Source organism: Danio aesculapii, chromosome 12 (genome assembly GCF_903798145.1).
Source record: "Danio aesculapii chromosome 12, fDanAes4.1, whole genome shotgun sequence".
Taxonomy (NCBI): Eukaryota; Metazoa; Chordata; class Actinopteri; order Cypriniformes; family Danionidae; genus Danio; species Danio aesculapii.
Window position 1 is genome coordinate 36,472,923 of NC_079446.1, and position 17,586 is coordinate 36,490,508.

General features: G+C 34.4%; 1 protein-coding gene across 1 annotated transcript in view; it reads left to right on the top strand.

Annotated features, from left to right (window-relative positions):
* The window catches only part of qki2 (QKI, KH domain containing, RNA binding 2), a 53,453-nt gene that overhangs the window by 23,673 nt on the left and 12,194 nt on the right, over positions 1-17,586 (top strand). The window contains exons 2-3 of the mRNA XM_056469010.1: positions 2,636-2,778; positions 16,750-16,866. Of these exons, the coding sequence (XP_056324985.1) occupies positions 2,636-2,778; positions 16,750-16,866 (260 nt within the window). The remainder of the gene's footprint in view (positions 1-2,635; positions 2,779-16,749; positions 16,867-17,586) is intronic.

The following is a 17,586-nucleotide window of genomic DNA, read 5'->3' on the forward strand; positions in this document are numbered from 1 at the left end:
TTGTGAATTAATATTGTGTTTGACCATGAGCTTGGAGGAGTGCATCAATATATCTCTGCAATGACTCAAATAACTTATTAATAAAGTCATCTGGAATGGCAAGGAAAGCGTTCTTGCAGGACTCCCAGAGTTCATCAAGATTCTTTGGATTCATCTTCAATGCTTTCTCTATCATCTTACCCCGACATGCTTAATAATGTTCATATCTGGTAACTGGGCTGGCCAGCCCTGAATCACCTTAACTTTCTTTGCTTTCAGGAACTTACCATCCACTGGCACACCCCATACTAAATGTAACCCCAAACCATGATTTTTCCTTCACCAAACTTGACTGATTTTTGTGAGAATCTTGGGACCATGCAGGTTCCATTAGGCATTTTACACTAATTGTGATGATTGGGATGCAGTTCAACACATGATTCGTGAAGTCAAGTTATTATTCGTTGCTCTTTTATTATATATATATATATATATATATATATATATATATATATATATATATATATATATATCACTCGGCACATGTGACTCATGGGAAGTCATAAGTCATACTTAGTCCAAAGTGGAATGTTAAGCTACAGATTCACACAAAATCCAACATAAACTTCTGACTGACTGTTTAATCCCATTTCAAGACTCAACGTTAAGTGTCTAATTATACCAATTTCTTGTGTAAGTGAATGAATGTGTAAATTAATCGGCTTTGAGCAATTTGAGCCGGTGTTTGGATTTGTATTTCATTGTGGTTCTTCGTATGGCTGCTTTCACTCCGAGGCTTTATTTCATCAGCTTTATTCTGAATGATAGCATATGAATGGCCTAATGTGACCGCACAGTTGGGAATCATTTAAAACACTGTAAATCAGGAAAACGCAGTGTTTCATGGCAGGAATGGAACACATGGTGTGACAGGCCTGTGCCAAGAGCATGTGTCGCATGTAATTGAGTGTAAATCTGCTTACATCTGCGTTCGCTAATGTAAGGCATATGAGAGACAATGAAAGTGGGTGTTGCTGGAGTTCACAAGACCAAGTACTGTTGAGTTATTGCTTCTGAGATCTTGTTGAGGTTCTCTACTTCACTGCGAGATCCTATGGGAGCCCAACAGGCTACGGCTAGCTCAGTTCAGGGTTATATTTAGGTCATTTTAATCTGTAGGCCTGCAGCATGCTTTGATGTTGTCATTTGGAGTCGTATTGTACATCAGAGCAAATCCATTCTAATAAACTTCTGCTTCTGCCCAATATCCTCCAAAGAGCTTTTGTTAAATAATAATTATTGCTGCAGTCTTTTAAGCTGCTCTCGTTGGATTTCCTCAGTTTGGACGGGCGAGCATTCAAAGGGCTGGTGTCTGATTCACTCTTTGCAAATGCATATCATGGGGCTCGAGCGCTTCCATGGCTGGCTGGGCTCTTGTGCCCTTTAGGAGTTGTTTTTAAATTAAATAGTTGCACGAACTCATCAAGGCTTCTGCAAGTTGTTAGTCACATGAAGTACTTGCTTTTCCTAGTTTTAGAAGATGGATGAAGCAGATTGTATGGGTTAAGCTATCAAAAGCAGGGGTTTGTAATCTTTTATATTCAACAGAACCACCCAAATATGTTCATATGTTCAAATATTTGGTTTTTAATATATATATATATCTATATACACACAGTTGAAGTCAAAATGATTAGCCCTCCTGAATTATTCCCCCCCCCCCCAATTTCTGTGTAATGGCGAGACGATTTTTTTTCAACACATTTCTAAACATAATAGTTTTAATAACTTATTTCTAATAACTGATTTATTTTATCTTTGCCATGATGACAGTAAATAATATTTGACTAGATATTTTTCAAGACGCTTCTATACAGCTTAAAGTGACATTTAAAGGCTTAACTAGGTTAATTAGGCAGGTTAGTGTAATTAGGCAAGTTATTGTATAACGATGGTTTGTTTTGTAGACAGTCGAAAAAAAAATTTGATTAAAGGGGCTAATAATATTGACCTTAAAATGGTGTTTAAAAAAATTAAAACTGCTTTTATTCTAGATGAAATAAAACAAGTAAGACTTTCTCCGGAAGAAAAAATATTATCAGACATACTGTGAAAATGTCCTTGCTCTGTTACACATTGTTTGGGAAATATTTAAAAATAAGTAAAATGTATTTACTTATTAATTGTAATACTATATTTACAATGAAATTTTTTTTATTATTATTAATTTAAATAATGCTGAATAATTTAGTTCATTCTTATTATGTTCATTGTATTATTATTATTATTATTATTATTATTATTATTATATTTTGACTTAATTTGTATTTTATTCTTTAATAATAATAATGTGTTTTTATTTTTTTATTTAACCTTTTTTATTTTATGAATTACTTATTATTATTGTTGTTGTTGTTACAAATCTGCATGGATTATTTTCTTCTGAGAAACACAAAAGAAAGAAAATATTTTGAAGAATGTAGTTGCTCTTTGACTTAAATTTTTCAAAATATCTTGTATGATTTGCAAATAAAAGTCATATAAAAATCTAGATTTTTGAGGTAAATTATTACTTTAAGCATGTTTGTTTGGCTCATAATCTCTCCTAATTCAAAGTGCCTTTATATAATGGAGTTTTACTGTGTCTGTTTGCCAGAAATTGGACGGGTACGGAAGGACATGTACAATGACACTCTGAACGGCAGCACAGACAAAAGGACTTCAGAGCTCCCGGATGCTGTGGGGCCCATTGCACAACTCCAAGAGAAACTCTATGTGCCTGTCAAAGAATACCCAGACGTAAGTGTTGCTTAACTCAAGAGCAGTTTCTATTTTGGCAAAACCTTTGAGTTTTTTTGTTGATCACATACTTTGTTTATTTTAAGCAATCTCTAAAATCAGATGTTTGGAAACATATTAGTTTTGTTTTTTGAGGTAGTAGCTACACATATACAAAGTATAAATATTCTACGATGCTTAAGGCAGTACTTAAAAACACATTTACATTTTACACTAAAGAGTGCATATATTAGTAGCTTAAAGGGATTGGTCACCCCAAAAATGAAAATGTCATTATCTCACACTCAAGTGGTACTAAATGTTTATGAGTTTTTTCTTCTGTTGAACACAAATTAAAATAATTTGATGAATACTGGAGAAAAAGCCGTCATTTATATCCATTGTAGAAATAAAGTCACTGAAGTCACTGACAACATTCTTCATTATATCTTCCTTTGGGTTCAACAGAAAAAAACAGATTTGAAACAAGTAGAGGATGAGTAAATGATGCCAGAATTTTAAATTTTCTAGCAAACAATCACTTTAAGATGCTAATTTGTACCATTACGTTACTATTTTGGACATGTGTACAGATTTTGTTTGTCATCTTAACACAAACCGTTCATAGTAGTAACTTAAACGGATTGGTCACCCAAAAATGAATATGTCCTCATCATTTACTTACACTCAAGTGGTAATAAATGTTTTTGAGTTTTTTCTTCTGTTGAACACAAAACAAGATAATCTGAAGAATGCTGGAGAAAAAGCCACCATTGATATCCATATTAGAAACAAGAAATACTGTGGAAGTCACTGACAACATTCTTTAGAATATCTTCCTTTGGGTTCAACAGAAGAAGCTCAAACAGGTTTGGAACAAGTAGAGGATGAGTAAATGATGCTAGAATTTTCAATTTTTGAGTAAACTATCTCTTTAAGATGCGAATTGGTACCATTACATTACTATTTTGGACATGTGTACACCTTTTGTTTGTCATCTTAACACAATGTACTTCATAGTAGCTTAAAGGGATTGGGCACCCAATAAATGAGTATGTCCTCATCATTTACTCACACTCAAGTAGTACTAAATGTTTATGAGTTTTTTCTTCGTCTGTTGAACACAAAAGAATATAATCTGAAGAATACCTAAATATCTGAAGCCGTCATTGATATCCATATTAGAAACAAGAAATACTGTGGAAGTCACTGACAACATTCTTCATTATATCTTCCTTTGGGTTCAACAGAAGAAAGAAGCTCAAACTGGTTTGGAACAAGTAGAGGATGAGTAAATGATACCAGAATTTTCAATTTTTGAGTAAACTATCTGTTTAAGATGCTAATTGGTACCATAACGTTACTATTTTGGACACGAGTACACCTTTTGTTTGTTATCTTAACACAAACTGTTCATATAGTCGCTTAAAGGCATTGGGCACCCCAAAATGAAAATGTCCTCATCATTTACTCAAATTAAAGTGGTAATAAATCAGTTATTAGAAATGAGTTATTAAAACTATTATGTTCAAAAATGTCTTAAACAGTCTCTCCGTTAAACAGAAATTGGGGAAAAAATAAACAGGGGGGCTAATAATTCAGGGGGCTAATAATTCTGACTAAAACTGAACATAGTATGTTTTTAGGGAGGAAGTAAAAATTTCTGTAGCACCAATGGATCCTGGAATTGCAAAAATAATGTTTGGCCCTCTCTCAAACATGGTTTTATCTTGTCAGATAGTAGTCTGCTCTTGAATCTGCATCAATGCGGGCATGTTTTTAAGGGCAAAGCAGCTGATTTATTGATAAGGGTGCATGTCAGTGCATGCACATAAACAGAGAGAGACGTGTTCGTTTTGTAGAGTACCCAAATGCTAGAAAACGGCAAATTTGTCCATGAAAACACATTTATAGCAAGACTATTATCCCAGGTGAATCCTCAGGGACAAACATGTTGTTTAGGACTTTGATTGTCTTACCTTGATGTGTACTCTGGGGAGAATAAGGAGCCTGCGGCAGACTGATCCAATTAACTCATCTCTGCCAGGACGGCAATAATCAAAAGACAATAATTGGTGTGGTAAATATTGCTTAATACGGTGAGTCTAGGTGTTATTTGACTCCTGGCCTATTTGAATGCATCGTGGCTGTAGGATTTTGTATGCAAGGGCAGCTTTCACACTCTTCTCGGAAAGCATAATTTATGCTGTGAGTGGATTATGTGAGGAGCCCAATCTGAAGCATTTGTATGTGAACCGAACAAACTGCTGGGATGTAAGTTTTCAGCGAGTGATTATCTGGCCTGTTTGATCTTGACCGGGTTTAGGGTTGAGGCTGAGTTTAAGGAGACGTTAAGTAGACGGAGGAGAGTTTCTGGCTGTGGGCTTTCACATTTCTGCCATCTTAAAGAGCTGATAGGAGCGATAGCAGGGTCAGGGTTAATCGAGTTTGAATGAGAGCCGCATAACAGGAGCCTCTCTGTTATCTCTCGTTTAGTTATAATTAACCTCTGCGCATTGTCCTCTATTTCAGGGTGAAGCGCTGACAGCAAGTGTGTGAAATTAACTTGTTTCAAAAAGTATGTGGTGGAAATTGGAACTTCTGAAATGCTATAGATCTCATTCGGATTCTGTTCTTGCATCAAGTAAACACGTTTAGAAGGAAGAAAAGCTGTTGAGTAGATTAGCCTGATGAATGACAACACACAGGAACTTCTGATGTGGTATCTGGTGTCTGGTGTATTAAAATGTGACACATTTTGACAACCTGCTCAGAATTTGCTATTGTTGAGTGACTTATTGAGGTCAGATGCTTCATAAAGCGGCAAAGTCATTTGGAAAATCACACTGACTGCAGCAGTAGGTCTTGTTCATGTGCGACATTGCCCAATTATTGTGATTATTTAGACTCAACAAAAAGGTTTTCTAGCCTGTTGAGATGCTTAATTGGCCTACCATCATTTCCACTGGTTTTTTCTTTGCTAAAAAAACATTTATAAAAATGTCTTGCTAAAATAAAAAGTTTTGCATCTGATTGCAAAAGGCCATTAGATTGAAGTAAAGTGTTTGGGTTAATGTTTCAAATTATGTGTGGAAACGAGTAAAAGCTTATGTGTAATGTTGTGTCAACATTCAGCTTAACAGATATATGTATGTAAATATGAACTTATTTCAACACATACATATTAAAAATAAATAAAAGATCATACTAAATTTGATCAAATTATAAATAATTATACATTATTTTTATAATGTAATAGAAATAATTACATTATAAATAATTAAAACAATTAATTGTCTTGCTGTTAAATGGGTAAGGCCCAGAAGTGTTAAATAGTGCTAAATATGAAGATTAAAAATAATAATAAAATAAATAAATAAATTAATTAGTATTTTGGCACTGCACTTTTTAAATAGAATATTGCAGTATGCAGTATTGCAGTTTTGTGTGACAATGTATGATCTTTTGGATACACAAACAATTGTGTTATACTGTGCATTTCAGTGGTTGTCTTCTATAAGTCATGGACACATTCTAATATACAGAAAAATGTAAATTAAATAATATAAATTGAATTAATAAATACAGTTATTTAAGCCATATAATTATTTTTGGATGTACGGTATAGCAAACAAAACATTAAATACTAATACATTTTCAAATAAAAAATGTAACAAAATATTGTAAAAAATAAATAAATAATCATTTTGAGAGAAAACGATGGCATATAGTGCAATGGCGCATTTTCAATCCTGACTATTGATGCCTCCAAGACTGTTACTAGCTATTCTGTCCTCCAGCAATCAAATTCAGTTGACCAAAGTCTGTGATCACATCAAGATTTGACCTTTGCTTGATTTAAACCAGTGGTGCCCAAACCTTTTCTTATGAAGGGCCAAAAACCAAACTTGATTATGGGTAGTCGGCTGAGAGTAAATATACCAAACTTTAATACATTAAAGTTTTCATGGGTAATTTCCTTTGAATTATATTAACTAAAGCAGGAGCTATTATTTACTTTTTATAATGAACTTATTACAGTAAAAACATAAACAATCCACTTAATTAATAACACAATGTAGTTTAATGCTGAATACACTAAGCAGCACCAGCCTTTGACTTATAAAAAATCAGATTAACTACCTCCCCATCATTCTCCCTCTTGTCTTAAATGAGTTGGTGGGCCAAATTAAAAGTTAGCATGGGCCAACTTTGGCCAACTGGCCCTAGTTTGAGCATCTCTAATTTAAACAAATGAATAGCACGTAAGATAACATTAAGTGCTAGAGACAGGCAACTCGGTGGCTCAGTGGTTAGCACTGTCACCTCACAGCAAGAAGGTCGCTGGCTCGAGTCCTGGCTGGGCCGGTTGGCATTTCTGTGTGGAGTTTGCATGTTCTCCCCGTGTTGATGTGAGTTTCCTTCAGGTGCTCCGTTTTCCCCCACAAGTCCAAAGACATGCGCTGTAAGTGAATTGGGTAAACAAAAATAGCCATAGTGTATGAATGCATGTGTGAATGCGAGAGTGTAAGGGTATTTCCCGGTACTGGGTTGCTGCTGGAAGAGCATCAGCTGCGTAAAACATATGCTGGAATAGTTGGCGGTTCATTCCTTTGTGGCGCCCCTTGATAATCAGGAACTAAGCCAAAGGAAAATGAATGAATTGCTGGAGACCAACACTGTAATACACTGTATATTTAAGACCCTCTTGTCCCATGTTGGTTATTTTCGTCCTATTGTTTTGCCCCCAGCCCCCTCCTTTACACTCCATTGGTCATTGTCTTTCGATAGATCATTTAAGGGCAGCACAAATCCTCATCTTGTTTGCAGCCGTCAATCATCAGGCTTGTTTTGAAAGTGACTTTGCTCCCCTGTAATAGAAGCAGAATTCAGATAATCCTGTCCGGGTTTCCACCATCCCACCACCACCAGCGCAAACACGGAGGTCATTGGCCTTTCTGTCCTCTGCCGCCTTTCAGAGAGAATGATCCAGAACATTATCCCTGCCTGCATAGTCTGTGTGAAAACAAATGTGGACTTTGACGAGGAGATGGGACGGGTGGGGTGTGATGATTAGTTTTTCCATTCTGCATGCTCTCAGCGCCTCTATGTAAAGAGCGTTCAGAGACTGTCATCTTCTTCCCACTCTTTTCAGTCTAGCCGTCGACTGGTAATGAGGTTTTCCGATGCTTCATTGTTGTGCATTGAGAGTTAGACACTTTAGCTGTAGTTCTTGAACTTGTTAGAAAAGCACAGGGAAATAAAGGACATGGAGTTCGCTTTGTTTTGGTTGCATTCTTTGTTTTCTTAAAGAGACAGTGCAGCATTATTTTTCCTCATGCTATGCCAGGCTTTCTTTTTTCTTAAGATAAAGATTAAACATAATTTGAAGGCCTTTATTCGTGTCTAAAAATGTACTTTTCTTTTAAGAGGCAATATTTGGGCTTTTATAAAGACACTTAAAAGTTAAAAGTGCGCAAGTATTAATAGAAAAAAAATGTAATGCCTAAATTTTAATACGAAATAGATTTTTTTTCTTAATAGAGAAGTAATTTTTTTACTAATACCCAATTAATGTTTGTTGTCTAGTACATGAAATACTTAAATTTATCCTTCAATCAATTAGAATACTAGACAATTATACATTAATAATAACATCATAATTTGAAGAGGAGATGAAATACTCAAATTTATCCTTTAATCAATTAAATTCTGCATAATTATACATGAATAATAACGTCATCATTTAAAAGTGAAAATGTAAACATCTAAGGCAGGGCTGCAGCATTGTAGCATGCATTGATTTTGAATAGTTCTCTTGTATTTGAATAAAGATTATTATATTTTGATGGATAGAATGCTTTTAAAGTGTTATTTTTGTGTGCGTGTTTGGAGTAACAGTAAATATTAGCATTGCCATACAAAAAATGTTAACTCTAGCAGAAGTTATACAAAAATCACTTTATTTTCATTGATTTTCACAGATTTTACTGTACTTTTGATAAAATAGATATAGCTTTGAAGACATTTATTGTATAACATGTCTTTATTAAGTTTTTCAATGTTTTAGAATAAAGCAAACCCCCAATCCCCAAAACTTACCCCAGAGAGGTTAAGGGGGAAAATAAAAATGAAATAATAATCATTCATTCATTCACTTTCTTTTTGGCTGAGTCCCTTTATTAATCACCACAGCAGAATGAACTGCCAACTTATCCAGCACATGTTTTATGCATCTCTGGGAAACATCCATACACACTCATTCACAATCATACACTACGGACAATTTAGCTTAACCAATTCACCTGTCCTGCATGTCTTTGGACTATGGGGGAAACCGGAGCACCAGGAGGAAACCCAAGCGAATGCAGGGAGAACATGCAAACTCCACACAGAAACACCAACTGACCCAGCCGAGGCTCGAACCTGCGACCTTCTTGCTGTGAGGCGACCGCACTACCTACTGCGCCACCGTGTCGCCCTAAATAATAATAATTTAAAAATAAACAAATAAATAAAACAAAAAGAGACATTTAATCAAATGCCAATTCACATACATTCACACAACTTCAGACTTCCAAAGCTTTTTTAATATTTCCATTTTTCACAAAGTTCAAAAACACTTCCAAGAAATCGCACAATTCAGAGGATTTTATTCCTTATTACATATGTGAGCTTTTTTTAAGAGCCAATCTGTGGATACCATGGATATTTGGTTTGTCAACCAAAGACCTATGGGGGCGATTTAACATTTTTCCATCAAGATATTTCTTAAGAAAGTCTTGCTGTTTGTGCTTTTTTAAAAATACCTTTGTGTACTCTGTTTTTTTGATTTATAATGTTATAAAGTTCATTTATAAAGTGTATTTTTGTGCCAAAGACAGAAACATTTCCAATCATTCTATTTTGATTGTTAATGCAGCTGTCACTGAAAAACTCATCCACTTATATCATGATCAGATTGCATTTGTGTGATTCACAGAAATTACACTCCACGCACCTTTATTCAGCATCACCTGACAATCATTGGTTATAAAATTACACAGTGTCATTCATTTGAATGACCTGTACAGTTACAAAGACCAGCAGTGACTCATATGACCTCACTGTTACACATGTTAAAAATAATAGCAGAAAGGCAAGAGAGTAACCAGAACACTGCAAAAAAAGAGCCTTTCTAACTTAGAGTTTTTGGTCTTGTTTCTAGTTTAAATATTTTAAAATTCTAAAATAAAGAAACGGTATTGGTTTCTAGCAATTACAGTCTTAGTTTCTAGCATTTGCTAATTAGGGCTGCTTGATATTGGAAAAATTCTGACATTGCAATTATTTTGTTTTTCTGCGGTATACAGTTAAAGTCAGAATTATTACCCCCCTGGATTATTAGCCCCCCTGTTTATTTTTTTCCCCAATTTCTGTTTAAAGGAGAGAAGATTTTTTCAGCACATTTCTGAACACAATAGTTTTAATAACTCATTTATAATAACTGATTTATTTTATCTTCGGCATGATAACAGTACATAATATTTTACTAGATATTTTTCAAGGCACTTCAATACAGCTTAAAGTGACATATAAAAGCTTAACTAGGTTCATTAGGTTAACTAGGCAGGTTAGGCTAATTAGGCAAGTTATTGTATGATGATGGTTTGTTCTTTAGACCAGTGTTTCCCAACCCTGTTCCTGAAGGCACACCAACAGTACACATTTTCAAGCTCTCCCTAATCCAACACCCCTGAATCAACTCACCAGAACATTAGAAGAGACTCCAAAACCTGAAGTGAATGGGTGAGATAAGGGAGACATCCAAAATATGTTCTGTTGGTGTGCCTCCAGGAACAGGGTTGGGAAACACTGCTGTAGACAGTTGGAAAAAAAACCTAGCTTAAAGGGGCTAATAATGTTAACCCTAAAATGGTTTTTAAATAAATGAAAACTGCTTGTATTCTAGCCAAAATAGAAAAATATTATCAGACGGTGAAAATTTCCTTGCTCTGTTAAACATCACTTGGGAAATATTTAAAAAACTAAAAACCAAATGTGGGCTAATAATTCTGACTTCAACTGTATATTGCGATATGGGTTTCCCCAGGTGGCTGGATTAGCTCTATTTGGGAAAAAAATGTTGAATTTAGATTGATTGGGTTGATTTTGTAAGTCTGTAAAGCTTGTATGAAGATTAATAAATAAATTACAAGCAAGAATAATTACAATAGAGCAAAGAAAAAAAAAGAAATAGAGCTTTATGGTTGCAGAAGAGTTGAACAGTATTCAGGTTCAGAAACTGAATAATGAAATGTAAAATAACAATTAACAGTACAGGCGAGTCTTCATTGTACTAATTGTGTAAGCAAATTAATCTTATTTCAAAACAAAAACAATATTATTTTGCTTACTCCATTGTCAGATTAATTTGCTTGTTTTAAGGAAAAACTTAATTTTGACATTATTTAAATTAAATTAAATTCATGTTTATTTCTATGGCACTTCTAAACTGTAGATTGTGTTAAAGCAGGTTAACGGTTCTAGTAAAGTCCAGATTTCAGAGTTAAAGTTCAGTTTAGTTTAGTTCAGTGTGGTTTAAATTTCACTGCTGAAAGTTCATTCGCTGAAGAGCAAATCTATCGATGCGCAGCTCCACAAGTCTCGATCCAAGCAAGCCAGTGGCGACTGTGGCAAGAAAAAAATCTTTACCAATAAAGTTTATGAAAATTTATGAAAACAAGATTTTTTTACACTTGTTTTGTAAGAGTTTTTAGATATTTGAACTAGAAACAAGATGAAAACTTTAGGTAGGAAAAAGTGTTATTAAACTAAAAGTGCGATTCAATCAGCATTTGCACAAGCACAGCCTAAAAACTAAACTACAATAACACACATGCACACAAACACACTCCGACAGACAGACAGACAGAGCCTCCACACAGTAGTCTGATGAGCTCATGTCTAAATATACAGCACACAGAGCCATCGACCCCCAGCAGCTGAGAAGATGGGAGCTTTAAAAGGAAGAGAATGCATTGTGACCATGAGAGAGATGCAGCTGCCTGGCTTATCACTCAGCCCTTGTGACAGATAAGGTTAAATGCTGAAAGAGCCGCTCTGCAACTGGCCCACTAATGCCAAAAGCACAATGTCTTGGTGCCGCGACATTGTTAAAGGGCCGGCGCAATAAATCACACCACGGGTCAAGGCACAGCATTACCAGTCAGTCAGCTTGCTTGACTGCTGGTTTTCCTACCTAGATGTCACAAAGTATAATTAGTAATATTTAAATGAAAGTGGAAAGGTAATGTATAAATTAGACATGATTTTTTTTTTTTTCAGTTAAGATGGCAATTTTTCAGTTTCTGACCTCTCGAATTAACGCTTGATTCCCTGATTGATGCACTGATCTGTATCTTAAATAATATTAATAAATAAAATAATAGATAACTTCAATATAAATTTGATCACCCCTATAATGGTTCATCCCATTATAAATGCCTGTTTGCATCAAAAATATGAATTCATCGTTTTGAAACTGGCAAATCTAGAGCACCAACAGTGAGTGTAAGTGTTCACAAAACATGTTTCTTTAAAAAAAGTGTTACTGTGTAACTGTCTGTAAAACTAGATGTGTAGTTTGTATTGTATTATACACTGGCTTGCACATTTAACAGTAAAATAAAAAATACATAGTCTTTCATGGTCATCTATTATTTGGTGCAGGAAAGCAAACTTATATATCAAAAATATCATTGAGAACCACTCAATAGCCCTCACAACACTGAAAAAACGTTTCATTAATAAATTGGATGTAATTGAATTAAATATATAACTGAGGCAAATTACCGAATTTACTTTATCTTTGCCATGATGACAGTAAATAATATTTTACTAGATATTTATCAAGACACTTCTATACAGCTTAAAGTGACATTTAAAGGCTTAACTAGGTTAATTAGGTTAACTAGGCAGGTTAGGGTAATTAGGCAAGTTATTGTATGATGGTGGTTTGTTCTGTAGACTATCGAAAAAAATCTAGCTGAAAGGGGCTAATAATTTTGACCATAACATTTTTTTTTTAATTAAAAACTGCTTTTATTCTAGCCGAAATAAAACAAATGAGACTTTCTCCAGAAGAAAAAATATTATCAGACATACTGTGAAAATTTCCTTGCTCTGTTAAACATCATTTAGGAAATATTTAAAAAAGAAAAAAATCCAAGGGGGCTAATAATTCTGACTTCAACTGTAATCTTTTTTACATTTTGATAAATTTATGCTTTAAATGGCACATTTATCATATTCTGCTTATCTTCTTCGTTATTATTTATTGTATATTTAATTAAAATGCAAATTAATTAATACATTTGACCAAAAAAGTGGAATAGAAATGATTGATTCTGTTATTAAAGTTTATATATAAATGGTTAATAAACTACTAATAATATTTCTTCCTAATTCAAAAAGCAAAGAGTATTTTTGCTGGCATAAAATACAAAAAAGCCATGTTTATAGGAATTTTTGGAAAACAGAATAGGTAAATACATCAAATATTAAATAAATAAATACTGTAAAGGATATATTGCTTGTTATTAATTAGCTTATTATGTTGTTAATGTATTTATTATTATGTTGCTAATGTATGTATTAATTATGGATTACAAAATGCTACCAAGTGAACATATTGTTGCTTGTTTATAGACCCATTTTTTCAATTCAATTGAAAAAAGAATTTTCTTTAGACTAAAATATATATCATGTACCATTTCCAAATCGCACTGGCTGTTAAATACAGTAGGTATATGTGTTTGTATGACTTTTTGACCCATCTTTTAGTTGTTTAACTACATGTGACTTGAGTGAGGGAAGGAAAACAGGGTGGAGTGTGGTTAAGGCTTCCCCCGTAGCACATGGTACATTCCAAATCTGCATTTGGTCTCTAGATGTTCCCCTTTCAATAAAGGGGATTAGACATTCCACACATTCTGCCAGGGTTTACAGAGCCTCTCTGATTGAATTATACAATTATGTTACCATGCTGCAGTTTACGTCGAGCTCTGCCAAAGCTTCCACATGGGAGAACCATTAGCAAAGGGGATGACGATCTGTGTTTTTAACCTTGAGGATGTGCCTCTGCCTTTCTGTGCTGGACACTTTTAAATGTTCTTTTCAGCAGAATAAAGATTAAAAGTATTAGAAATTATGGTAATTCTCTGACAATAAAGCTCACATTAAATGTGGGTTTATTTATTAACTTGAAATGACCTAACAATCAACAGCACATTACAGTATTTATCTTTGCTAATGTTAGTAAATGAAAATGAAAAGTTGTTTACTGATAGTTGATGTTAACATAGTGCATTAACTAATATTATTACATGGCTGTCTGGAATACTCAATTCTGATTGGTCAGTTTTGAGATTCCATAATATGTTGTTCTTCGATAACAACCGCTAAATAACACAGGCTCATCCAGTAACTTCTAATCACCTTGATTGTCAATGAATACATTCAAGCTTCACATTTTTGGCTGTTTGATGCTATCTTGTGACTGAATAATGCGCAGGTTAGTGTATACTCCATCTGCTGTTTTAGTTTTTGTCAGTATATATGAAAAAATTCAACTCATGTGTACGCATTAGAGCTTAGATTGGGCCCAAAAAATGAAACCCGACCCTACCTGAGCCCGAGCACCTTGTATAATTGACCCAGTCCAACATATTAACTGTTATTAAGCCCGATTTAAACAGACATCCCCAGCTGCAATTCTGAGTTGTTCATACTGCAAAAATTAGTTTAGATTAATCTTAAAGGGCACCTAGTTCACCCCTTTTTTTAAGATTTAATATTAATATTATGGTTCCTCTGAGTGTGCCAGTTTAGGTTCAGTTCAAAACACAATTTAGACTTTTTTTTTATTATAATGTGTTGAAAAGTGACATTTTGGGGGCGTGTACACAGGTTGCTGTTTTTGGGGTCTGTTGCTTCACATGAAAATTCGACTTCCCGCCCAACTTAACAAGGGGACAAGTTCATTATTTCCAAGGAGAAGTTCATTTTTCCAAGGACAAGTTCGTTATTTCCAATGGAGGGATGCACACGTGAGGCAACGCACTCGCACTTTCCAGCTACACCTAGTTAAGATGACAGGGAGCTTCTGTGAACGCGGGAAATGCAAACGGCTGAAGTTTAAGGAAGGCGCAATGAAAAGTACACGTTTGCAAACCCACCTAAAGTTAGAAACAATGGTGCCGATGAGAGCGATAATGTGGTGAATGTTGATCTTGTGTTGAGCCCAATGAGCCTTACATCTAAAAATAGAGCAAAGGTGTTTCTTTGGTGACATCGCTTTGACTCACAGGCTGAAAATGGCGGACGTGAAAAAACAAACTGAGGATATGTTAATGCGCTTCTGTCAATCTATATTGATGGGCGGGAGAATCGCACTCCTATGTCAAGTTGCGGTCGATCTCAAAACTGCTCCAATTGGTCCACCATTTTTATGTTGTTAAATTGAAAAAAAAAAAAAGACTGGGTGTGTTTATATCACCCCAATACGATAGTCTATACACTATACCTACACACATGTCTGTCCAAACAGCTTGAAAAGTAGATTTTTCACCATAGGTGCCCTTTAATGAATAATGTAACAAGGACGAAGCATTTAAACTGCATTGTTTGTTTATTCAAAATGGATCATAACAAAAGAGGACATTGAAGGCTGACTATCATCCTTTCTGCTTCATGTATCTGGTCATTGTGGAAGTCCCCATTTTTTTTGCAATGATCACTTTTCAACGCAATCTGTTGGCAATTTGTAACTTTTAGAGGGTAATTCGTATAACTTGTACGATCTAATTCATACAATTTAGTACAATTTGCTCATCATCCAGTGATGGTTGTGTTTAGGCGCGGGGTTGGGTGCCACGCCTCCTTTTTAAAATTTTACATTTTAGTACGACTGAACTCATGAATTCGGACGAATTAGCCACTAAACTGACAAAACGTAAAATACTTACGTTTTCTCGTTAGATCAGGCTGTCTCTTTCACATCGCACGCAGGAGCAGAGCGTGAGCAGCGCATGTTTTTTCGGCGTCCATGTTAACAGATTAGAGCTGGAACGTGAGCAGAGCTGAAGCAGCAATGCCATGATCATTTCAGCACTGGGTCTATTTTTGCCACTGCTCACGCTCAATTAATTTGACAGTGCATTGATAATGCCCCAAAGCACATTGAATGACAGTAAAAAGTTGTGATTTTACCCAATAAATGCATCGATAAGATCCACAGATTCTTATGCATTGTTTCTGCTCTATATGTGCGCATGCGCTGTTCTTTGCTAAAATGTTCGTATAATATTTCTAATTATGGCATTGCTTTCCACCCAATTAGGCTAAATAAGTAATGACTAAAAAAACCCACACAAATGCTTGATCACGACCTTGATATAAGAATCTAGACTCTAGTACGCATGTGTAGTGAATTAGGCTGAATGTTTTTGTGAGAAGTTTATATGTGAAATATATGTAAACTTATAAAATTATTAATTAATGAGACCAAATGTTCTTAGTTCATATTACATTAAAACATTTATTTTTGCTGCTTGTTCAAACTTTTAAAAAAAATTAAGCCAATTCTGGAGATTTTTTTTTTAATTGGGACAACCTAATTGTTTTATGTTCAATCAACTTAAATTTGTAAAAACAAAAAGTTAACTCAGTCAATTTGTGTTGGGATAACATGAATAAATTTTGTGGAACCCTCCATTTTTGACAGTGTAGTAAATACAATAACATTAACTCTTTTACTCTAAATTGTTATTGCACTAATGCATATGAAGTATAAACATAGATTAAAGTGTATCATTGTTGAGAGTGCAGCTCAAATGTTCTCAGATGCATTCAAGATCAGCATGGGGATGTTCATAGCAGATGTGTGAAGCGCAGATGTTTTTCACTGAAAGCACTCACGTGTTTTCTCTGTTGTTTGATGTTTCTTCACAGTTCAATTTTGTGGGGAGAATCCTGGGGCCCCGGGGCCTGACAGCAAAGCAACTGGAGGCTGAGACAGGCTGCAAAATCATGGTGCGAGGGAAGGGCTCTATGAGAGACAAGAAGAAGGTGACATCTTTCACTTTACTTTTTTCTTTTCCCCTCTTTTTTACTGTTCATTGTCTTTTGTTTTTTTCTTTTTTCGCTTACATTTTTTTTACTACTCTCTTTTGTTTTTTATTTTTCGTTTGTTCATTTGTTCGTTCATTCATCCTTCATTTCTTCTTTCTTTCTTTCTTTCTTTTCATTAGTTTTTTGTTCGTTCTCTTTCATTTTTTACATTCATTCGATCATTCTTTCGTTAGTTTTTTTTCGTTCTTTCTTACGTTTGTTTGTTCTTTCATTTGTTAGTTTGTTTTTCTTTCTTTTTTCTCTCTTTCTCCTTTCTTTATTTTATTTGTTCGTTTATTCATTCTTTTGTTCTTTTCTTCTTCCGTTCTTCTAGTTCATTCTTTCATTCACTCTTTCGCTGTTTCATTCTTTCTTTCTTTTCGTTCGTTTTTTCATTCGTTCTTTCTTTCTTTTATTCTTATTCGTTCATTTGATCTTTCTTTCATTTGTTCATTTTTTCTTTTGTTAGTTTGTTTTTTCTTTCTTTTTTCTCTCTCCTTTCTTTTGTTCGTTTATTTATTTGTTCTTTAGTTCTTTTACTTCATTCTTCTTTTGTTTGTTCTTTTCATTCCTTTTTTCTCTTTCTTTCTTTCTTTCATTCGTTCGTTCGTTCATTCTTTTTCTTCTTTTGTTCATTCTTTTAGTTTGTTCTTTCTTTTTCTTTCTTTTGTTTGTTCG